This window comes from Corapipo altera, unplaced genomic scaffold (genome assembly GCF_003945725.1).
Source record: "Corapipo altera isolate COAL_440 unplaced genomic scaffold, ASM394572v1 49, whole genome shotgun sequence".
NCBI lineage: Eukaryota > Metazoa > Chordata > Aves > Passeriformes > Pipridae > Corapipo > Corapipo altera.
Window position 1 is genome coordinate 2,044,379 of NW_020884879.1, and position 25,759 is coordinate 2,070,137.

The following is a 25,759-nucleotide window of genomic DNA, read 5'->3' on the forward strand; positions in this document are numbered from 1 at the left end:
GGAGGCGGGCAGCGGCGATTCTGCCCGCACATCTGCCCTCAGGTGCTCCGGTACCTTCTGGAGACACACACCCACACACCGCCCCCGCCACGGGGAGCGGCCGCTTCCCCTCCGGCCCCGATGCCCGCGGTTCACGCGGTGCTGCGGCTTCTCCCGGAGATGCGTGAGCTGCTCGTCCCGTCGGGCATCTGGAAGTGCCTTAGAGGGAACTCAGGTGGTGTTTTGTGGCCTCAGTGCGTGGCCTGTGGTCCGCGGTGAGCAGCGTGATGCTTCTGGGGGTAAAGCAATGAGCTCGGGGGAGATGGATGGGGCGGGGCTGCAGTGGCAACCGCTCGCTGGAGAGCAGGCATCGCTCCGACGGGAAAAGAGGTCCGGGTTTAGCCAAGTATTTTGTGGCTCTTTGGTATTTTGCAAGCACTAAATGTGAGGCTTATCGTCTGTGCCTTGCGTTGCTTGTGGGAGGAGGCCAGAGACTCCTTGGAACTCTGACAGGGAGTATAAGCACAGAGGGCAGCGAGGATCATGTTGTTCTCTCCTAGCATAGCACAAGATTATTGCACTCATTTTGTGCCAGTCACAAGAAAGATAACAATAAAGTGCAAAACTCCCGGCAAAGGATTAATGGAAATATATTTTTCCTTTGGTAGAAACTTGTATTGACATGTCTGTTAGAGAGAAAGGAAGGAGTAACAAGCTGGTGTACTGCAATTGATGCTCAGTGTAAGTTTGATCAGAGCTGTGTTACAAGGGGGGAATTTCCTGAAGCGTCAAACCTTCCGAAGTTATTTTATTTGTATTATCTCTTGGTGGGAGAAGAGAGCCAGAATGAAACTGCAATTTGAAAGGGATTTTGAAAGCTCTAAGGTCCACTGTCTGACTCCAGGCAATACAGAAAGAATGCAATTAAATTTTTAGTGTCTTAGAAGAAGGGCTAGTATTTCAAAGTCTTATGAGGTGCTTGTATGATTAATAGTGAAATAACCCTGCATATTTGGTTTCAGAAGGAGTTGCAGTGGATAAAAGAGTTGTTTTTCTCATTTCCTTATGAGAATAGATGCTCAAGAAAGGGGGAGAGGACTAAGAAGGTGAAGCATATGTACTTCTTGTCATGTGCCAGAAGGGAGCATGCACCATCATTCAGCCTGCCCTCGCAGTTCATTAGGCAGCCACAGTCAGCAGTGTGCTTTGCTCTGGGCTTCCCTCTGCCATGACTCTCTGCTGTGCCGTGAAATCTCAATTTACCTTATATCTGTGTACTACCCTCAGTCATAAAAAAAAGCTTAGAGTGGGTTGGAGATGCTTACACACTGAGTAATATACAGTTTTACTAATAGGAAAACTGGGACACAGATATTACATGCTTAAACTGAGATTACAAAAAAGAGTTGTGATGATCAGGAAGCTGCTTGCTTCTCTGTTTCTAACACACCTCTGAAGTTTAGGCATCCGTCCTTCCATACTGAATGCAGCAACACCCATGTTTAAAGTTGCCTGAAGCAACGATACCGGGAGGTGAACAGCAAGCCCAAAAATCTCTCAGCAACTTGCTGTAGCCCACTGCTGCAGTGAAATCTCATACTGACATGTCTTGAAATATCAGAAATCACAGGATAATAAAAATCAGCCAAAGCAAACACCAGACAAACATGCCAAGCAAGCAGAATGAAGCCTGTTGTGTGATGCACGTTGCCATTGATGGTTTTTGTAATTATTCCCTTTATAGACTAACACCCAACTGGTAATGAGGGTTTGCAGTATAAAGGAAGAGGGAGGCTAGAAAGGAGGGAGCTCCTACTGTTAAATAGTTGACTTGCAGGTCCTAGGTTAGAGAGTTGTTATGGTTCATGTCCAATTCAAGTTCCCAGAAGGAGTACTGATAGCTCAGCCCTGGCACAAGGAAGCGTGTTGTGCCTCTTACAGCGTTTGTGTAAGCATGGATACAGCAGCATTTCTCTCCAGTTTTAACAAAGCTCCATTGAGATACATAACATGAATACTTCTGAGATTTACCAGTAGTTGTTGTGGTTCAACAAGGGTTGGGCGGTCTTTCAAAAGGCCAGGGAAATCCAACAAGGGAAAATGTGATAACAGCACAATGTGCATATTTTCAAGCCACTTCACCTCACAAGTTCAAAGACACTGTAAATAAGAGAATCTCTTCTTTCATGGAAAATTGGAGAGAAGTGCAGTAAGCTTTTACAGAACCTAAGCATAGAAGGATTTAAAATCAGCAGAAGTATTTATGTGTTGTTTCTTAAAAGGGTCTGAGGGAAGGTCATGTGGCATTTACATAAAATAATAGCCCCTATGTTGGGCTGATGCAAGTTCAAGTGACACCACACACTTGAGTCACTCTCTTTTTGTCTCCTCTACAAGGCTGGATTGTGGCTGTTGCTCTATGAGCAAAGAAATTGGAAAGGAGGTGTGCAGAGTGATCCTCATTCTGTCAAAGGGAGCACACAGCTCTGTTGCTAGTGCTATCTGAAAATGAGGCAAAGAGAGGAAAAGCAGACACAGCTTTATTTCCACTGCTCTGACATTGGTCGTTCTTGTTCAGCTTGTCATTTGGTAGAGTGTGTTTTAATGAAGCCTGAATTATCCAGCAAATCCATAAAGAGTGTTTGGAGGTTGTTTAAAGGTGATCAGTGGGATGGACAGTCCCTTCCTGGGCAGCTCAACCAAGGCTCTTAAGACGGTGCTGGACATGCCCTCTGGAAAGCAGTGTATTTCCCTTTTGTAGCATATTGGCATGTGGGACAATAACTTAATAAGAACAGTGTTGAGTGAAGAAATGTACAAGAGTATAAAATATTTCAGCAGCTGATAGATAAATGGCATGCCTGGTTTTGCCTGCCAGTCTGTCCACAGTGGTGTGCGGGTGTGCATTAAAGTCTAACTGCATACCTGTCCTGCCCTGCCAGTGTGCACAGAACTGCTAGGTATGAAATAATGAACAAGTTCTTCATTGTTGTCACTTTCCATAACTTACAGGCAAGACATTTTCATCCCTGGGTGTCTCAGGTCCACACTGGCGTATTTCAGCAAACCCTTTCATGCAGTTCCAGGTTTCTCCTTCGCTCAGGAGAAGCAGGGGAAAGGAGGGTAACAAGGTCACAGCAAATACACACCTGCCTACCTGATGAACTGCAGCCAAAATCAGACCAAGTCTCGAGCCCCAGTCTCCTGGAATGGAGACGTGAACTGTAGCAGTTCCTGAGATACTGTCAGTGAGAAGGAAGGCTGCTCTGTCCAATAATTTTTTTCTTTCATTTTTTGTTTTGCTGCCTAGTTGGCAGGTTGTTGGAATGTAATTTTAAGTAACTGAAACTCCAGCTGTTGCAATGAAATTCTTTGAATTATGTGCCCAAAAAGAAAAAGATGGTATCTTGAGTTCAGATCAAGTGCTCTGGTATACTGAAATCACCTAAGTGCATGTAAATTAAATGCTTGCTTTTAGTAGTCCCTGTTGTTTACTGCTCATTCAGCCTTTCTTTGAGGTTGTTTCCAGATCAGAGCTGAAACTGCTGTAGCAGCAACTGTTTCCTGTGTATTTCCAGTCTGATCATCGTGAATGTGAATTTAAACTGTGTTTCAAGCACATTATAAAGCTATTTAGGAAGCTTGTACTGTTGTAACATATATGTCAGAACTCGAGCATGCATTTGTGAGGAAAGATGCTGTGATGTGGTAGTAGCTGCAGTTGTCGGTGCATAGACCGATTTCTCAGGGTATTGATTTTGCAGAGAGCAACATGATTCTGTTTGTCATCACTGCAGAAACTGGCAACGTTGCCTGTGGCTAGCACAGGCTGATGTGGTATCTGCTGCAGCAAACTACTTGAATACAGCAGTGTCCTAGCATATTGTAGTTCATATGAAAATCAACCAAACCATCTTCTCTAGCAGAGCTGGAGGAGGATCGTGTTATAACATGACCCCAGATAAAGTTAACTGACTTATGTATGCGAGTTGTAAGTCTCTAAACAACTCTTTGAATTCTCGAGAGTTAACCCTCAGTCAGGTTGGCACTGGTAGTGCTGAATCAGAACAACTAATGGTAGACATGGCCTCTGGAAACAGCGTCATATTCTGGGCTTTCCAGAAAAGGAGGATGAGGGTGGAAGTATTGTTAGATGTAGACACTGAAATTACTGCTGTTGATTAAAAAATATTCAGTGAATATCTATGTTTTGTGTTTGAAAGACACAAGATGGTGTATTTGTATCACATGAGAATGATGAAGTATTTTCCAATCCATTAGTAACTATGGTAGATGTTAAATAAATTCCACTAGAGATAAACATCTTTAAATTCACCAAGCTTGCAAGACCGTTCCCAGCAAGAATGTGAGAGCCCTTCTGTTATTCCTCTGTTAAAAGTGGACAAGTATGATTGCTCCAGTTAGTTCACACTGGTTAGTCTGACAACAGTGACAAACAAAATAATGGCAGTTATATATGGGGTTCTCTAAATTCTTAAAGGGTAGGAACATGCTTCATGCCAGGCAATGTGGATTGCAGAAACAACAAAAGATTTGTCATGTATTTGATGAAAATAGGCTAAGTTGAGAAGGTAACATTTTGCCCCATTCTTTTTATTTTAATTGGGAGTCCAACAGTGTCAGCACCTCACAGGCTGATGGATTAAGCAAGTGTCTGACTTAAGCAAGCGTGATGGGTGTACTGCCTCAATGCAAATGTTATTTTTTTTCTATTAGGGTTCTACAAAGATCTGTGCCTGGCACAGTTTAGCATTTTCACTGATTATCTCCATCCAGTGATTGGAATAAGAAATGCATAGGACAGTAAAAGATTCCTTAATAACTAATTACACTGTTTCAGCACTAATCTTAGTGGACTGTAAAATGTGTTTTCTTGGAGATAAAAATAGCTTGTGGGGCAAGCCAAGATGTAAAATCAAAAGACAATTAAATTTCCTGAAGTTTATTCATCATTATTGTACAAAGAGCTTTAGAGACTCTCAAAGGGCATCTCTGGAGTGTGGCTTTAGTTGTGTGCTGGAAATTAGGCAGTAACTTCTGGAAATGAGGATACAATGGGATTCTTTAAAGGGAAACTTAAAGGGAACAGTCTATAGGTTCTGTTGCATTTTCCATGAGTACATGTTGTTCAGAAATCTCTGATTCATAATGTATTATAATGGCATGAAAAAAAATGAAAACAGTGTTATAAAATTGTAACACTAAACTTACAGGCAGGTAATGGAGGGGGTTTTTATGCTTTTATTAATACCAGGCTATGTGCATATATGGATATTTCATGGGAGAATTGAGGATAATTTGTTTGTTGATCCTAATCCAGTTCTAAGGAGCTTTGTTTTATTAATTTCCTGCAAACACCACTGTAGATGTCATATAGGTAATTTCACCAAAATGTCAATAAATTAGTTAATATTTACTGTAGCCCCTTTATTGAGATTCTGAAATTTTTGTTTGTAACATAAATGTTAGCGTGTTTCAGAGTATGGGTGTGTAATTTAATTGCCAAGGGAATAATTTACACTCTAAAAATTATACTAGGCAAAGAAACAAAATTTAACCCCATTTTTAGTCAACACTCTAGATCAGAATCTCAGTTAACAACTGCATATGTCGCCAGTGCGTGAGATTTCATCTGAGACGATCTTTTTAATTTATTGTGTTTCAGGGCCAGTTTTGTGATTACTGCAATGCTGCTGATCCCAGCAAAGCTCACCCAGTAACCAATGCAATTGATGGCACGGAGCGCTGGTGGCAGAGTCCTCCTCTTTCTATGGGCTTGAAGTACAATGAAGTCAATGTCACTTTAGATCTGGGACAGGTAAGTGCATGAGCAGTTGGGTGAGGTTTGATCATTTCTTGCATTTATAAATATGCTTTGCAATTGGGAGAGACTTTTGAAATGATGATTTTGACTTCCAACAGCACAGATTTTTTGTCTAATTTATGTATGTCTGTATTTTTTTGGCTGAGTTAATTGTATTAAAGTGATTATTTTTCTTTAGGAATTTGGAAGGTAGGAGTTCCTGCCACTGGCATCACATAAATGATGTGCTTTCTTGCACAGACATTTTAACTTGTTAGCCTGAGGTTAGACAGGGGGACCTCTTAATTGAGGGTTCTGTCTTCCATTTAATATTTTCCTTTTCCATGAGCACAGAGAGAGAGACTGCATGATCTCCGTGCATGTATGTGATTTGAGAATAATGTCTGGAGTCTGCTTTTGCCTAAGGAGTCCTTCTGGTTTCTCTGTCATCCAGCAAGATCTTCATGATAGACAGACAAATACTGATAACATGGTCTAAAAGGGAAGGGACAGCAAAACCAATGTAATATTAATTAATAATGAGACAGTAACATGAGCACCCATATTTCCTGTGCAAGTGATGGGCAAGTAGCTGAGTAAAGCCTCTGTATATGTATTTTAAGTCATAGGGATGGATTCTCAGCTGCCATAATTGGGCACTGATCCAGTGAAATTAGTTGCGCTGTGCAAGTTCACAACAGCTGAAAATATATGACTATAAATACATGTGTGGGTCTACATAGTATATGTATATGTGTGCATATATATTTTGGACAGTAGTAACTCTTTATTGACTGATTATATTGGACAGGACTTTTTCAGTGGGCATTCAATTTAGTTGACAGCAAAGGGAGGGATAACTAAGCAAATGTTTCTCTCTGAGACTCACCTACCATTTTACTGGGGATTCAGGTGCAACTTATTTTACGTCTTCTGTTACGTGGTGTTTTACTGCTTGTGTCCCTCACGTGTCTGTAATGGTTCTCATTTTGAGGATATCTTCATTAGGTGTTTTTGTATCTGGTATAGCTGCAGTGCAGAAAGGCCAGACAGTTAAAGATAGAGGATATCAGTAATTTAAACCAAATTGCTGTGAATTCTGAATTTGCATTTCTTTTGATTACACTAATAACATGCCTATTTTCTTGGTTGCTTTTCTGCACTGTATCACAAAAGAAAGGAGAGCTATGTAGAAGCTAATGAATTTTGAGGCCACAGCATCCACATTAGCTTGGCAGACAGTAGCTGGACCCCTGTGAGTTGTGTTGCTCTTTCTGTTACACTGTACAGTTGAGGGGTGTTGTATCCCCACTGCTTTGTGCTCCTGTGAAGCAAGTCTCTCAGTTGTTCTTTTCCAGCAAACTCCAGGGAAATGTTTGTTTCAGGCTGAACAAGCAGACTTGGGACACTGAATGCAGAGCAGGGTGCTATGAATAGGCACAAGAAGGCAATCACTTCCCAGTAAGGCAGACCTTGCTTTTTGAGCTGCTTGTATCTATTAGGGTCTCTGCAAGATACAGGATTAGGTTGCAGGCTGTAATTTGTCTTGTGGTGTAACCCAGTGTATTTGTGACCAATGCTTGTACTGCATCACCATCACCCTCTTGTTTAACGTGTTGCTCCATCCAAAACTTTTATTCCCACTGTGCACTTGTTATCTTCTTTGGAGAACCTACTAACAGACATCATACTTTGTATGTGGAGTTAACTTCTGAGAAACCTCCTTCTTTCAGGGGAACGATATGAACTGAGTGCCCTCCTCTCATAAGACTTCTTGGAGACCAATTGCTATGTGCTAAGATTCCTGTAGTTATTAGAGAATTTCTCAGCAGGAGGATATGTGTTTCTCATTACTTTGATACGTCTTGGAAAGGTGACTCTGAACTCCCTTACTTGGAAACAAGAGGAACTCAAGACAAAGGTGAAAATTACCTCAGGTCTTGTGATCAGGAAGAAATCATTTTAGCTGCTGGATGGATGAGGGTTTAGTAGGATTCATATGGTGTTTTTTTTCCCTGTTTCAGGGACATTATCTTATATCTGCATTCATCCAGTTAAAGCTTAGTCTCAGGATTTGTTTGAACTTGAGATTCACTTTTGACATTTTGTTTAGTATTCTCACATCCCAAATTCATATAGTAGCACACAGTACCATTAATGAAGAAGAACAGTAAACACTGTGACAGAGTAAAGTCTATTCAAGAGAATAGGTAAACACTGAGACCCCAATTCACCTTACCTTACTTCAGGGTCCTAAATACTAAGAGCTTGGTGTGTGTTAGTCATGCAGGCTTTCTTAGTTAACAGAGACAATTTTTCAGAGCGCAGTTCCCCCTTGGGTGAGCTGAGATGAAGGTTTTGGTTTTTAAGGAAAAATAAATCTTAAAGTTAGATATGTGTCTAAACACTATGCAGAACGACAGGCTGTAATATTGAAAAGATAGCAGGTATGTACTTTTCCTCACTGAATATTTGTCCTCTTTGTGGTTTTGTTTTTGTTTTTGTTTTTTTTTTAATACAAGTCACCTTTTTCTGCAAACAAAATACGGAAATGTTTTTGCATGTGCAGAGTGTGACAATGAGTAAGGTACATATGCGTGCAGGGAAGCAATGACTGAGTGTAAGCTGGTCATCAAGTATCCACAATTAGAGGAAGCAAAATTTAGAGCTGAGTCAAAAGCTTTTAATTTACTGTGTTCCTGCTTTATATCTTTATGATTGAGAGCAGAGTCCCAGTGGAGCCTTTTGCCATGGTCTCATGACAATATTTAATCGAATAGTTGCACCACTATGGAAGTTTTAGCATTCGCTACAATGGAGTTGGAACAGAACACCCACCTGGTCCTGCTTCTGTTTCACAAGGGGTGATTTTGAAAGTCAAAATCCCTTCAGGATGCTAAAGCTTTCTGCTAGAAGAATGCTCATTTTGCTGCACTTTGTAATATGAGAAAAAGCAAAAACCTTAAAGCAAAGGCTCTGCTTTACTTCCCTTTCTGACTTTCTGTAATATAGTTACACTTCTAATCAATCACAGTCCTTCTGAATAACAATTATAATGTTGATCCCTGAGGCTATTTCTCCATTCTGTTAACATACCTGCTTACACTGTGGCTATTCCTGACTTGTTTAAAGTATTTGGATCAAATGAAGTCTCAGTTATTCCTTTAATTGGTCATGTTTTTCCTGATGTAGTTTTCACCATATTTTAAACTTCTGAATTCAGAATGTCTGGCTGAAGTTCATTGCCCTTCCCCTGACTCTTTGGATTGCCTAATTTTAGCAGGTGTGCCCTCATCTTTGGCTTGCTTAATGCTCAGCAGATATTACAGTAACACTCCCCCAGGTATTTTTTTGAACTTTGTCTTCAGACAAAGATGAAGGTTCAGGATAGTGTATGATGAAAAAGAAATGTCTAACTATTACTCTTCAAAAAGTATAGCCCACAAATTTTATTGTTGCTTTAGTTATATGTAATTTTTTTTTACTGTGCTTTTGTAGCAATAATGTAGTGCTGAAAGACTCAGGCTTGGTGAAGTCTTGTGCACTAATATGTTCAATAATTTTTATGTAATAATGTTATTAGTCACTGTTGTAAATTAAAGGCACACAGTGGAATGTAATGTCCAAATTAGTACTTTTATTAGGGAAGGAGACAAACTCAACCATAAATTTAAGATAAGTGCTATGGCCTGTGGAGGAGTTCATGATTTTGTTTTCTGCCAATTAAAGCATATAAACATTTTGTAAAAAGCTTCACAGTTTGTTACATCTTCTGAGTTGCTTTTATATGGTAGAGGTTTAATTTTTATCTTTGATAACAATCCTTTATGTCTGTAGGTTTGTTGTGGTGAATATAAGTAGCTCTGACTAACTGTTGTCATTAAAAACAGTTGTTTTTAACTTATAAAGGATTGACATAATAATTTTAAATGTTTCTGAAGTTGCAGTTAATTTAATTATCACTCTGTAAAATATAGTGTCCTGTAGGCCCTTCTCCTGTAGGGAGAAACTGTCAAGGTGGTGGGAAGTTTATCATAAGCTATGTTGAACTGGGCTTCCAAAAATAGTCATTGCACTCACTGTACTTGGCTGTTAAAGACTTTTTATTGTTGCTGACCCTTAAATTAGGCCCAGGTCTGGTGTGAAATTGCATAACCTCTGTAATAACACTGAGAAGTCCTACAGATTAGGGCATGAGAACCACTGCATGAAGCTTCTGCAGTCCTACAGAACTGCCCCAGCAGTAAGTCAAAGCCTTTCCTCTGGAGCCTCTGCTTGGCTCTGAATCCACAGTAACACTGAGCCCTGCTCTGTGGTTCACACTGAGGAGAAAAGGGGTTTTTTAGTCTGGGAAAGGTACTATATCATCCCTACGGTACCCAAAAATGGGTGTTACTTCATATTAGAGAGGTTTGGTTCTGAGTGTTTCAGTTTGTGCAGGAAGCTCATTTGGGATCATGCCACAAAACAATATGCTTTGAAATTAGTTGTGATTTTAGGCTCATACCACAGTAAGGTGTATCTAGTTGTAAACTCTTCAGCTGATCAAGTAGCAGCTGTCTGATGGAATTTTCTAAAAGTTGTATCAGGTAATACATGTTCCATTTATTCCTCAGTCACACTAAAAGCAGCTCATTCAGAACTGAACTGCCAGCCTTAATCAGGGAAATACCCTTTATACATTATTTCTTGCTCATATGTTATCCTTTCAGATGTAGTTAATGTGTTGTGATTTCTTCAAACTTTAATTAAAACCATTTTAAATGGCTTAGAATTTTTTCCTTATGTTTGCATTAATAGATGGGTGTCATTGGCTTTAAAATGCATTTTTAATTCTAATTTGGTATTATTCTCAAAATAAAACCTTGCAAGTCTTGCTCTCCTTTGCTTTCCTGGCACTATCTTCCTCTGATTCTTGCTCAGCATCCCTTTAGGAAGATCTTTGTTCCCGTTCATTGATCTCACTTCCATCCCTCCATGTCTGTACTTCTGCTTCGCCCCCCTTCCTTTTTATACTCATTCCTACACAATGCTTTCATTTTGTGATATGTTGTTCTAAATACCTCACTCTCAACACAATATAGTAAGAGCAGAACCTCTGCTCATAGCCTCTGCAATTCCCTAGGTTGCCTTCCATTGCTGACAGTACTACTATGTTCTTTTTACTTTGGACTATAGCCTTTATAGGGAGACGTTTATCTTCTGGACAACTGAGGGCTGAATCGTACAAATCTTTTCCCACATGAATAGCTTCAGTGTTCTGTGAGGAAATAGGCCATATGTAAGAAATAATTATGAACATTGAGTTGGTCTTTGTCAGAATCCCAGTGGAAAAGTGGCTGCATGAGAAATTTCAGGAAAATAACTGACAGTCCTTGATGTATTTGCCTGCAGCCTTGGCAAAAAGACCAAGGACTGATTGAACCTGAAGAATGGGCTACCCTTTCATTTCTGGAAGCAGTTCCTCCTTCTAGAGTATTGCCTGTGAAATGTATGGAGAGCTTCTCCCTTCTGGTCCTGCCATCAACTGGGATAGAGAAAAGATCTCCAGATGTGCCAATGAGGCATATGCACAGGCGCTGACTTACCTAACTAAATATGCTCTCTAGCATCAGTGGCTAGTTAAATGAAAGCATGATGTGAATACAATGTGCACAGAGATAACTGAACAGTGTTGGAAGTCTTGTGCTTATTCCTGGCTTCTGCACCCCAGGCTGTGATGCTGGCACGCAAGGAATAACTTCTGCATGCTGTGCAGTGGGAGCCTCTCCAGTCACTGTCACTCTTTACAGGTGTAGACATTGCTGTGTGTATGTGTACACAGTTAAGGACATTCAGAAGATCTAATGCCTCTCAGATACTACCCATACATGATTTTCTCTGCACCTCTGCTATGGCTACTCTTCCACATGCCCAGAAGAGTAGCTGGAAACTGCCAGAAAGACTGGGTCAGCTCTCTCTAGTTGGCATTTTTTTATATTACCGTTTCATCTGCAAAATACATTGTTGAGAATTTGCCAAATACTGACTGTCAGGACTGTTTTATACATATCTGGATCTGCAGGAGTGCCTCAAGTCCTACTGAGATATTTGAATAAAGGGAGTGCTTACCTCTTTGCAACTTCAAGATATCAAAGCCTTTAATATTAACTGGAGTATATGAGATTTTTATTTCATTTAAATAGATGGTTACCTTTATGGCTTGGTCTTTGAGAGGAAACAACGCTCAAGACCTTAAGGCTTCATTATATTAAGAAAGTAATGGGCATGCACACGCCAACCCTGTGCAGTCAGTGGCACTAAGGTGTGGAGCAGATGCCAAGCACTCTTCCATAAATCCCACTCCTTCATCAACCCACATCTAAGTTTAGTTTAGAATGATCATCAGATTTCTGTCTCTTCTGAGTAATGTGCAATGCCAACCACATTATTCAAGATAATGCCAGAAGCCTAGAGGAACAGTCTTACTGTGTTGAGGGAAGTTTGGTGGTGTAGATATATCTGATAATGCTGTCTTAGGAAATTCTATCCTGCTGGAAACAGCTGTTCTACAGCTCAGATTACATGAAGAAGGATTGCTGTGATATCTTTTTGAACACATCTTGAGATATATAGAATGCCGCAGAGATGGTCTACCTGGATTTAGTTGGGTTCTTTTTACTACCACACTCCAGCACTTTTTATTCGTCACGAGCCAAAAAGGAAGAACAATCTTTTCCTACAGATGCAGCACACAGCATTATGATTGTTCGGAACATAGTGTGCTTTTATTTTGTGCTAGTTTGTGTCCAACACTCATCTTACAAGTCATTTCAGTATTTTAATATTCTGTTTTGAGTTTATGGTGGCAGGAATGGACCAAAATATGTTATATCTTTATGTATGTATATCTAACTTCCTTCCATCTTCTCATGTATTTTAGGATTCCAACAAATCTTGAAAATTTCTCTGTATAAAGGGTTGTTTAAACTTTTAAGGAGAAAATAGAGATAACATTTTAAACCAATATTATTGTGATTTTTAGAATTCTTATGAGAATACAATGGGTAACAGGAAATTTTCTGTTGGGTTAAAATAAGTGGTGTACATGCTGTTAGAGGTCATGAATATTGTATCATTAACAATAATGGTACAGTGTAACTCTCAATCAATTTAAATGTGCTCTTTTAATGCAATCTTAAATTCACCTGTAAGAGCTTCTGTAAAAATCTCTCTGTCTTTATAATGTAATGTTGGTAATATGTGACACTGAATTTTAATTTTCATTCTCAGATGAGGAGGGCATTTTGCTCACTCTGCTGGATGATTTTTAAAAACTTTTTCTGGATTTTTTGTGAATCTTCGAGGTCACTGACTGCAAGAACACTTCAAATCTGAACTTGAGTGAACAGGAAAAAGTCACATCAATATCAGACTAGTTAAATTCCAACTGTTGATAATCCATCAGGTTTCAACTATGCTGCTAGATTACAGGATACAATGTTTGACACTTACAGTAATACATCCTCTCTCAAGCATGCATTTCCAGAGTGGATTGTTTCCAGTAATGGAAACAAAGTACCATTTCTACTTTTAAACTTAGTTCTATATTAATACAAGGAAATTATAAGAATTTTGATTGAGCCATATTTCAGGCTTTTTTTGGTGAAAATGTTTTTAACTATTATATAGTTGCACCAAAAAAAGCAGTTATTTTGACACTTATTTAACGTTTTAACACACCTTTTGAAGGAACAAGTTTTTTTTTAATGAAAGAAATTCAGCTTAAAAGCAACCAAATAAACTTTTTCTCAAAAATTAAGACACGTTCCTTTTTCCCTCAAGACTGAATGGCTGAAGAAACACATTGCTCTCAGTTTAATCTGCCTTTTTTTTACAGGGTAGGTCTTAGGTTGGGATCAAGATTTAAATTAGTGAGATGCCAGCTTTAGAATATGTGATTAAAATTGGCTATAATAGTTGTTTTTCTAGGTCTTATGTCAGCAAGATTACTCTTTTAACTTTAGCAAGGATATATTTTCTAAGCCAGTGGTTAATTTGCTTCTGTTGTTGCCTCATCAGATTTGGAGAGAGACCATTCATCAACTTGGTCAGTATTTAATTGTAGTGGAAGTTTGGATTTTCAGGGTGCTATTCTATATTTTTTATCCAGGTCGAAACCAAGTCATAGGCACTCATGTGAAGTCAGAAGCAGGACAGGTGGTAGGGTTGGTGACTGTGTTTTGGTTAGTTATTGTCATCAACTAACACTAATTTAATTTTTATCAAGACTTACCCGTCTCCCCTTTCTGAATGTGACTGTACAAACCTGAGCAGTATTTCAAACTGTGAGATGTTAGGAGAGCTGCATGTGAATTGAAGGTTTTCCTATGCAATAGTAATGTGAAGTTGCCATGCTTTTTTTTAACTTCATTTTGTGATTTGCATGGAAATAGGCAAAGAGTGGTGCTGAGAGGCAGTTCTCTAAGCATTGGCAGACTTACGGAGTTCCTCATATAAAACACATATCAGACAGTATTTCAATTTCACATGCATTGAGTAGCCATAGGCTTAAGCAAATTGCACAGTTGGATAGCAGATGTGGCATACAGGTGTTTGACAGGTGTTATGTGTTGATTTGACTGTTGTGTGCCTTCATTTTGGCCACTTTCTTTAGATGTGTATGAAAGGTTATAGTCCAGAGTGACACTGATGTGTAAGTGGGCTTGTCTCGTATTTCTTCAGTGGTGTGAACATACTGTGGAAAAGGAATTCACTCCAATATTTTACTCACTCTTTGGAGAATATATCACTTCTTGTGAGAGACGAGATGAGAATGGCTGTGTCAGCATTTCGAGTAGCATCTGAGTAGAAGAATATAATGACTGTATGGCAAGCTGAAGCAGATGTCATCTGCTTTTTTGGAGAGTAGGTAGAAGGTCATTGTTGTAATGATTCCACAACATGACTACAAGCAATGGAGCCCTGGAAAAGGCAGGAGTTTGTCTACATGCTTCCTTCCTTTCCTCTTGAGATTTCTAATTTAATCATTTGTCTTGATTAAATCTCTGTCATTCAAAACATAGACTGCTATCTTGCTAACGTGCACATAAGGATGGGACTTCTAAAGACCTTAAAATATAGGGGAAGAAGGACTATTCGTAGATAGGCAGCTGCCTGCCCAGTGCAAACCTGGTTTGAACACATAAATGCCCCTTGAGAGATTCAGCTGAGTTAAAACAAGAATATAAAACACCTTATTTCGTTAGGAATTTCAGAAGTATTATGCTTTCCTGGAAGTATACCAGTCTGTGCACTGAATAGCCATACTGGATGTCATGTAGTGTCTGTATGGCCAGTATCTCTCTTGGTGGTCCCAGTTGGTGTGACAGCTATTGAACTGTTCCTAGCTGGCAGCTGAATGGGCCAGGCATGCCAAAAGATGCTGTTCCCAGTTTGTGGTTGAGAGCTTGTATCCACTTGTGGTTTGGAGTCTAAAAACATTTGCAAAGTATTAGCTTCAGGGTTATGACATTTGTGAGGTTTGCGCAAAGATAAACTACTTGGATGTGTTTGATGTGGGGGCTCTGGCATCAGGTACTTGACAAACCTTTGACTGTAACTCTCCCATCAAAGTGAGAATCTCCTGCCAGCAGATAATTCTCAAGTGAGCTTGTTGAGGGGAAATTCCAGTGCAGCTTCACTTGAATATTGACTGTACCTCAGTATTGGTTCACTTTTATTGGCAGCTCCTATCCATGTTGTGGTTGTTTAAATTTTAGATGACCTTTAGAATCAATCTGTTTAGCTTTTTGTGAAAAGATAGTTTTTACTGATGTTCTCAGGTTTATGACTGTGGATTGTCCCAAGAGGCTTACAGTAAGACATCTTTTCTTGTCAAATCCATTTTTACTCTAATGTTTGGGAGCTTTCTGTCTCTCTGGTCTATCTCTGTGATGCACAATGAGCACCTTGGCCTAGAAACCTTGAGCTGATGAAGCTCTTTGAGCTGTTTCAGACACTGAATGAGCTACCAGTCATAAGAATCTTTCCTGTGTTATTTCATACCCACAAAACTCTAGCATGGCTTGCTTCTTCTACTTGGAAAGTCTGTCAAGTGGCAAAATTATCTGGAAATATTCTTAAAATGAGGAACAGCTTTCTGAGATTGCTGTCAAACACAGGCAAAGGAGTCCCAGCGTTAAGGCTGCGTGCATTTTCTCTCACACCATTTTTATATTCCTTGACTACAAGCACAGTTATGTGATTAACCGATGTACCAGGATTCTGCAAAAGTATCTTAGTTCAATGATGTGTTGAGATGCTAACTTTTCAAGGTTAAGTACTATACCCTTAACACACCCAAGCAGTCAGTCATCTGCACAATAGACCTGTTCTGAAATGTAGGAGATGGCATTTAACACGGTCCTGTTGCAGTTGTCTTATACTTGAGCATGTTGCCAGGTGAGGTAACCAGCTGAGAATCTGTCCTCTTATTTTAATGAGAATGAAACTGCAGAGAATAGCCTTCTCCCCCTACACTAAAGAAAAGGTGTTTATTTGCATTGGTTTTGTTATTATGGTACTTTTATAGCCTCAAAAAAGCTTCTGACAATATCTACGTATATTCTGTTACCAGCTCTTCCATGTTGCCTATATACTTATCAAGTTTGCAAATTCTCCTCGTCCAGATCTGTGGGTCTTAGAAAGATCAGTGGACTTTGGAAGAACTTACAGTCCCTGGCAATATTTTGCTTGTAAGTATCAATCCTTGTGTCACTGCCCTTTTGTTGGCAGGTTTCCTTAATCATTCACTCAGTAGCAGCAAATCTAACTATGGGGTTCGCTGAAGATTTCAACTGCAGAGAAGACAGTGAATGTTAAATACATTTTTCTTAGTTAGCTACAATAGATTAGTGATAAGAGTGTATGAGTATGATATTTTGAACGAGTAATTCAGCATGTGAATTGTTTTCACTCTCTTGGGAATTCTGGATTTGTTTGTCTTGTTTTTTGGGTATGTCAGAACTGCAGGGTCCTTCATCCCATGGGACCTTGAAATTTCTTGCAAAAATCAAAGTGAAATACAAATGCAAAATTTTGGAGTACCTACCTAACTTTTTTCTTTGTGATGATACGAGAAATACAGGGCCATGTCTTGTCAGGCACCACTGAATTGCTTGGGAAGAGAAATGATTGTTTTTAGGAATTTCTGGTTTTCTGTGCTGAGCTACACAATCACTGTTATTATTCTATTATGGGATAGAATTTACCTGAAAGCACAGGGGATTCTTCTTTGTTAATTTAAATTAGAACAATAATGTTTATTTTCACATATAAGATTAATTTTGTTCTTGCTTGACTAGACTCAAAAGCAGATTGCTTGGAGCACTTTGGAAAGGAAGCTAATCTTCCTGTGAGGAGGGACAACGATGTCCTTTGCACCACAGAGTACTCTCGCATTCTGCCTCTTGAAAATGGAGAGGTAAGTGCTTTTAGGAAGGTAATGTGTAATGCTGGAAGCAAACAGCATTGGTTTTGGAAGTTTGCTGGAAGTAATTTTTCAGCTATGACTGCTTGAATCCACGTTAGTAAGTCCATAATCATGGTGAGATTTTGGGAGGGTGACTTGACTCCTCCTAAATTTCACTATTCCCTATGGGGGTAGGGCCTCCTCAGAGCAACCCGCGTTGATATTTATCATAATTTAGGTACCTCACTTTAGCCATATGTTTTTGAAGGTGTTGTCTGCATTTTCTGAACACTTCCATTGTGCATGACAGAACTTAGTGCACCTAAATTACTCATGTGAGTAAAGGCTGTAGAAACAGATATTTACCATTCAAGAATAAGTAGCTGTTTAAAAATAGAATGTATAAAAATGCTGCATGTTTATAATATAATACATGTATTTGGAAAAAGTTGCCCTGATTTTTCCCATTGTTACTTGCTGGGCAGAACTGTGGCTTGTATTATTTGAATGAATGTTAAACTCTTGGTCGTGCTGATGGCTTCTCCTGGCATTCTCCTGATGGGGTTAGAATCCAGATCTAAACTCCTCAAGAGTTATCCAGAGATTTGAGCATTTGGATCTCGGGATTCATATTAGAATAGAATTTGTTAACATATCTGTAAAATTTTCCTAATAAGATTTTGTAAAAGATAATTTCCCCAGAAGAACATCGCTAGTGCCATCTCCTATTATATGCTCTATGACTAGTTCTGAAGGAATTGTGCTGCAATTGGAACAGTCATCATTCCCTTGTTACATGCCTTAGAGTACAGGAGCCATTTGAAAATAGAAATCTGTTATCTGGATGGTTATAAATAAATGAAAGTCTTTTATTAAGCCCTGTACGTACACACTAGATTGTTCATTCAATAGAGGTCCATGATTGCTAGGCTGCTGGCAGCTGTTTCTTTAAAAAATAAAAAAAGTATTGGAGCCCTTGTTTTGGAAGTCAGACAAACCTGCTTTCATGTGAGGGGGTTTTCTAAAGCAACACTGTGTACTTTCCTCCAAAAGACCATTAATATGCTCGCAGGCACTGGACCCGGTAACAATAATATTTTCCAGGAATGTTTGTGCCTTAACCCAAAAATAAATGTGCTTTGGGAAGGAGCCAAAACCTGATGTTTTTACTCAGGCAAAACTCCCGTTAACACTGTCAACTGTTAAAACAACTATTTGCAACTATTCCTATTGTTTTTGCTATTAAGACATGTAATTTTTGTGTGTAATACCTACTGTTTCCAAAACAGAGAGAGGCGGGTTTTTTTCTTTTTTTCCAGTGTACCATATGGATAATAAGAATTCAGGAGGGGCCAAGACTAACAACACTATTTTTCCCAATATCCTGGCTTCAGCATGAAATGCCTAGTTGTTACAGCACATACGTTCAGAAACAATAGTCAGTTTTTGGATTCTTTTATTTATTTTGCTTTGTGCTACCACTGGCACTTCCAGTTGGTATATTTTAATAAAAATGTGGTTACTTCTTTGTTAGGTCGTAGTATCTTTGGTAAATGGCCGCCCAGGAGCAAAAAACTTCACTTATTCCCCTAATCTTCGAGAATTCACAAAAGCAACAAACATTCGCCTTCGTTTTCTCAGAACTAATACTCTTCTTGGACACTTGATATCCAAAGCTCAGCGGGACCCCACTGTAACTCGCAGAGTAAGTACTGTTTTCACCGAGACGTGTGTACTCAACAATCATATTAAAGCATGTTAGAGACCAAAAAATGGTCTGAATGTTTTAAGTTTGCAACATGCTAACAATGCAATTTACGCTGACTCGCCTTTAAATCCCCATATTTTCTCCAGGTTCATTTGAGACAAGAAGGTAACTAGGTGAGCGCAGATTTATGGAGGGGAAGTAGTGATTAATGATTTTGTAACAGACTGTCTTCATTCCCTGCTTTCTAATATGGAAGGAAGTTCGGTGCATCATAGGAGCTATGAAGAACCAAAGCAGAAATATTCTAAACTATCTTACACAGAACTGAGGAACCAAATCTCTTCAACTTTTTTTGAAACTACTTTCTCTTATTTGTATCCAAAGAAAAATTTTCTGTAAACGGTACCTGAGTTTCTGAAGGAGCAGGAATAAAAGGCTGTACTTGAAAGTTACTATCCTTCCACAAATTGTTTGAGATGCCTAGGTGTTTTCTGTGGATTTTGGGCAATCTAAGAGCTTGAAGGCTGAAGTCCCACTCCTGTTCAGTGGGGAAATGTAAGGAAATTCAGCTTCCTCAAGGGAACACCAGACAGAAATTCATATACTTACAGAGATTGAAGACTTCATATTGTATTGCTATTTTTAACCTTTTCATTTAAAATGAAGATCTGGTAACAATTGGAGGAAGCCCTGGGGTGAGGCACTGCACAAATGCGTGTGAGGGTTTTGGTACTGGAAAACATAAAGCTATTCCAGTTATTTGATAGCAGTTTCATTAATTGCCTTTACTGTCTTAAGTAAACTTTAAGGTGTTGCTCACAGGCAGATGTAAATGCAGTATTTTGTTTACTTGGTGAGCAGCACAGCTTTAGTATGAAGAACTTCTGATGTTATCCTAGCCACGAGGTGTAGGATAGATGAATGAAATGTCAAGTGTTTTATTATATTGCTAAAAGAGAGTGGAAATTTTTATTGTAGAGACCTTCCAAGTCTATGAAATAGTTAATAGTCTTAAAAAAATCTTTATGTTAAACTTATTACAGAAACAGATGATAACTTAGGGATACTAAGCAGGTTTGCAGATGACACAAACCTGGGAGGAACTCTTGACTCCGTCAAAGGCAGAGAGGTCCTGCAGAGAGACCATGACAAATTAGAGGACTGGGCAATCACAAACCTTATGAAGTTCAACAAGGTGAAGTGCTGGATTCTGCACCTGGGATGGGGCAACCTGGAATGTTTGTACAGACTGGGGCATGAGATGCTGGAAAGCAGTGCCATGGAAAGGGACCTGGGGGTCCTGGTCGATGGCAAGTTGAATGTGAGTCAGCAGTGCCCTGGCAGCCAGGAGGGCCAACCCTGTCCTGGGGGGCATCAGGCAAAGCATCGCCAGCCGGTCGAGAGAGGGGATTGTCCCGCTCCGCTCTGCACTGGTGCAGCCTCACTTTGAATATTGTGTGCACTTTTGGGCACTGCAATATAAGAAAGACATTAAGCTATTAGAGAGTCTCCAGAGGAGGGCAACAGACATGGTGAAGGGCCTTGAGGGGAAGGTGTGTGAGGAGCAGTTGAGGTCACTTGGTCTGTTCAGCCCAGAGAAGAGGAGACTGAGGGGAGACCTCATTACAGTTACAACTTCCTCATGAGGGGAAGAGGAGGGGCAGGCACTGATCTCTTCTATGTGGTGACCAGTGACAGAACCCGAGGGAATGGCCTGAAGTTGTGTCAGAGGAAGTCTAGGTTGCGTATTAGGAAAAGTTTTTTCACCCAGAGGGTGGTTGGGTACTGGAACAGGCTCCCCAGGGAAGTGGTCACAGCACCAAGCCTGACAGAGTTTAAGAAGCCTTTGGACAGTGCTCTCAGGCACATGGTGTCTTTTGTATTAGAGAGCACAAATCTGGCCACAGCACTCCAGGTGTGGCCTCACTAATGCTGAATAGAGAAGGATCACCACAGAGAGAGTCTAGGCTTACAGGGGATGTACTGTGAATAGAGTGAGCACAGGAGATGTACCTGCATGGCATTGCAACTCTTTTTCTCTTTGTCCTCCAGTGGCTTTATCTGCCTCTTTAATTTTTCTGAAAGAGTATCAATCTGTGCAGCCAGCTCTCTGTTCTGCCTGGCCATAAGGAGACAAGGAAACAACTTCTGAGCTACAAAAATGTATGCAGAAGTTGCTATTGATATGTGTACACTAATGATATTTCCACTCAGTTGAACCAACTAAATTTTTTTTTGCCTGTATGCCTGCAAGGCATGGGGATGAGATACAAAGTGTTTCAACTTCAGGTCACAGTTTCAAATCCATCTTCAACCATGAGTGATTTTGACCAAGGTGGTAATTTCAGTCTTTTTCTACAGTTTAGTGATAGTTTTTGACTGAATGGGGAAACTACACTGCCCTTACCAGCATGTCCTGTTTGTTGATCAGACCACAGTCTTATGAACTGATGTGTTGACAGTAATTTACATCTCCGTCCTCAAGCTGACTTGGAACAAGCTGTGGGCTTGGGTACCGGTGACTGTGTAGCTGCTGGGGAATGGAGAGCTTCAGCAACACGTGTTTTTTGTGAACTGTGCAAGCCTGCTCCTTTTAGGTGCCCCATGGATATTTGATTTGCTGGATGTCTTATACTGAGACATCACCATCAACAGAAGGTTGATTATTGGCTACCGGATTTGGCTTTTTGTAAAGTTGTGCCTTTAAAGTTCTAATAAGCAAGATTTAACACTGTGATGTTGGTATTTCTGACGTAATACAAGTAAGGAAAGACGTATAAATACTTCTTGTGCTTGTTCCACAGTATTACTACAGTATAAAGGACATCAGTATTGGTGGTCGATGTGTTTGCCATGGCCATGCTGAAGAATGTAAGACAAAGAGTGCTGAAAACCAATACCAGTAAGTAAATGGAGCATAACATGGATTTAATAAAAACAATACATAAATATTTTCAAATTATCTTTTTTTATTATAGAATGATACGGTCTTACGGCAATTTTTTTCCATTACATTTAAAAAAAAGTAGAATCTACTAATGGTTAACAAGAAAACATGTCAAGAGGGAATTATATTTAATGGGAAATATAATAATTATAAGTCTTTACTTGGAGTTTTCTTTTTAATTGAAATAGAAGCTTGGCAGATTGAATAATTTCTTAGAAACCCTTTCTTCTTTTTGGAAACATGAATTGATATGACCTCTTACAGCAGGAAATCCAACTCAGAAACAAAATCAGTGAACTTCATAGAGGTATTGAGCATTATAACTGAGTTCAGCCTAGATTCAGTGGCTTTCAATCATTACTAAAAAAATAACCATTCCCTTTCCTTGTGAAGTTTATGATCTCCACATTGATTTCACAAAGAGTTAGATCAGACTCCTCAGCTCACCTGCTGTATGGAAGTGACTGAATAGTCAGGCTATCTAAAACATATTTTAAAAACCTGGTTTAAACCAGCTGTTTCTTTTATCCATGACGTCATTGAAACAATCTTCTATCAGGGCAATGCAATATTTTCTGTTGTGTTTTAATGAACAGCAAGTGGGGAGATGGGTGTTTCCATTCAAGATGTCTATATTAGAGAAGAGTAAGTATAGAAGTTGTAAAATCTACAGGAATAGGATGGTTATACTGGAAAATTTATTATCATTTATTATTAGACTACATAGATAAGAGAGGAAAATTGGAAAAGGCCTCTCCAGTCTCAAAGTCTTTTTACCTCCTGGGATTTAGTTGCTATGCGTGATAGACCTAGCCCATAATTAAAGCCTGCTTTTTACATAGGCTGTTCAGCTAAATTTAAAAAAATAAATTTCTCGATGAATAGTGTGCACTATTTCTAAAATAATAGATGAAGTTATGATCTTGGTTTTTAATAAACACTGATAAAATCATTGTAAACAAAGCATAATGAAAAAATTATGAAAGTGTGCATATAAAGGTGATAAATATTTTGATTTATTGTGGGTCAACAAACCTAAGCCTTGGAATGAAGCTGAAATAGAATACATCCTAAATTGTTATATATCATCTTTGTTTAATATTCTAGAATAGTTGCATAATCCAGTCTATTAAATCCAATTATAAATGTTCTCTATAAGTAATCTGTGCTAATAAACTCATAATTACATGGTTAAAGTAGTCAGTCATGAAGAATTTTATGGAAGTTCCGGAATGTTCCAGTATTACTGGTTGACCTCTTTACATGTGAGCTTATATCCTGTCCTTTTCACACTTATGTGTTAGTCTTGGACTGCAGTAAAATTAAGAAAAATGATAATTTTTATTTAAAAAATTAAGAAAAAACATTGAAATTCAGCTTCATTAAGAGCGTTTCTCATCTGTAGGTTTCAGTGTGAATGTCAGCATAACACTTGTGGGGAAACCTGTGATCACTGCTGCCCTGGATATAATCAGAAACAATGGCAACCTGCAACAGCTGGGAGCACAAACATATGTGAACGTGAGTAGCCGAAAAGATGGTGGGTTAAAAGGGATATTGACAAGATGGTGGGAATTATCTGCAGCACACACATTCATTGAACATAACTAGCACACTGCATGTTTTAACACCCTTTTTCCTTTACAGAGGAAATTCTTTCCATACAGCAATGAGAAAAAGATGATGCAGTGAATATTATTTATGTTCTTCTTTCTTACTAAACATCTAAAATACTAATTTGTGTGAAAATATGACATGAGAAAGGTGGAAGCCTTCTTGTAGTACACTGAGTCAACGTCTCTCCCCAGTCATAGCTGTCTGCTGACAGACTGTGGATTCCCCTAAAAAAGCAGAGACTAGAGGCATCTTGGTGTTCAGATTGCAGAGAGATTGCTCAAGCCTGCCACTACTTACAGATGCTTGAGCTACCCTCCCTTCTCATGCTGACGGTTGTCCCTCTCTGACTGTATGTCAGTGGGCACAAAGGTGTTCCCGTTGGGGAGTCCTGGTGATCCCACACTTGTAGTTGGGAGTTTGGAGTGTGCTAGTGTACTGTCACACAGAGGTGTTTTGAATCCCTCTGGCCAGAAACCAGGTAGTGTGGTACAGAAAGTGTTGCAACCTTTGTGCACAGCCATCTCCTTTGTGTCTGGCCCAATCTATATTTCCTATCTACCTTTCCTGAGAGTAGCATAGCCAGTGGGTACAAACCGTTAACAGGAGAACTTTATTCGAAAGCCAAAGAGATGTACCTATATAATTAGTTTGAGGAATAAAGAGACGACTTGTTTAATGAAAACTGCAGTACTATGACTTGGAAGGGGGAAGGGAGGTTGTGTGTGATTAAAATGTTTGATAGGAAGTAGGCATGTTGGGACACAGTTTTTGAACAATATTTGAAACCTCATTCAAGTTCCCCTGTTTGAAAGGAAAATATTTTCTGCCAGAAAAGAGATAGATAACATAAATAATGTCATGTTTTTTAAAGGGTGAGTTTATAGAATATCATCTACAAGATTCTGAGCCAAAACAACTGTTTCTAAGTGCCTCTGAAAAAAATAGCCTTTTTAGTATGGATTGCTCCTAGCGGTTTGAGGTGATTTGTTGAGAGCATTTGCCAGGTGCAGACCTCTTTTGCTGGCAGCCATTAGTGAGGGAATTAAAGCAACCCCATTACTTTCCAGAAGCCTGAGGTTCTTTGAGAGAGACCGAAAGAGGTTGGTGGGAGCTTGTAGGGATCAGACCAACATTTTGTTACGAGTTTCCCAGTACTGTATGGGACAGCAAATGTCCTGAAGTGGTGAAAACATGCTTGATGAGGTAGAAGGGGTCTCTATTGCCCTCTAAGAGAACATACTATTACTATAATCAGAGGAAATAATTTCCCGTTGCTGTTAGAAGACCTGTGAGCTGTAGCTCAGAGACGGTTTGGCCCTAGAGGCATGGGAGCAATTATTTACACTGTAAATATATATATATATTTCTTATATTCTCTTCTTTCCTTTTCTGACTTAATACCTTGAGCCAGCATGTCATTTGTGCAATGTTTTATTTTCTTGAACAATTACATGAATAAAAAACCCCAAAGTTCTTCATAGGCTATCACAACCTGGCCAGGGAACCCAATCTTGACCTGTCTGGTTTCCTGTCAGCAGACCATAAGGGAACCTGATGGCAGGCCAGCACCTCAACTGTGTGGTTGTTAGTTTCTAGGAAAGGGTTTCCTTGTCCACAGCTATTCAGATATAAGGACATGGAGCAGATACAGAGAATTATTCAGTTTCCCTTGTCTGTATGATCATGTAGCAAGGCATGGAGAATTACTTGTCCCTGAGTTGAGCTCCCAGTTGCGCCAGGTGCTTGGAATAGAGTTTGGAGGAATTACCTCCCATATACTTCCCTCATAATGAAGAAAGAAGGGCCAGGACCTTTAACTTCTGTAACCTATTGCCTTCCAGAGTATTGTATCCCCATGTCCAGATGAAAGAAGGGTTTCCCTAAACATGAAATAATAGCATTGTCAATTCAAAACTTGAGGAATTTCCTAGGAAGGTTTCACTGGAGTGCCGAAGCAGCTGTAATTAAAGGCTCAACTAGCACGCAGATGCTTGGGGAAGCCTTTTTGGTTCCTGCGTTCTTTCAGGAAAATTCCCATTTGTTCCTCTCCAGTGAGGAAAGATCAGATGAGAAAAAAAAGGACGTGGGATGAGTTTCTGGCAAAACCATGGCCATGCCCTTTGATTTATTCTGTTTGATTGCTGTTATGTTTGGTTACTACTCTGAATTATATTATAGTTCTGGAAGATTTCAGTGAAGACAGGCAGAGCTTTATATGACTAATGGAAAGGG

General features: G+C 39.4%; 1 protein-coding gene across 1 annotated transcript in view; it reads left to right on the forward strand.

Annotated features, from left to right (window-relative positions):
• Positions 1-25,759, forward strand: part of LAMA3 (laminin subunit alpha 3) — a 112,023-nt gene that overhangs the window by 477 nt on the left and 85,787 nt on the right. The window contains exons 2-7 of the mRNA XM_027638907.1: positions 5,666-5,818; positions 16,422-16,539; positions 17,149-17,267; positions 18,790-18,960; positions 21,768-21,865; positions 23,316-23,431. Coding sequence (XP_027494708.1) covers positions 5,666-5,818; positions 16,422-16,539; positions 17,149-17,267; positions 18,790-18,960; positions 21,768-21,865; positions 23,316-23,431 — 775 coding nt within the window. The remainder of the gene's footprint in view (positions 1-5,665; positions 5,819-16,421; positions 16,540-17,148; positions 17,268-18,789; positions 18,961-21,767; positions 21,866-23,315; positions 23,432-25,759) is intronic.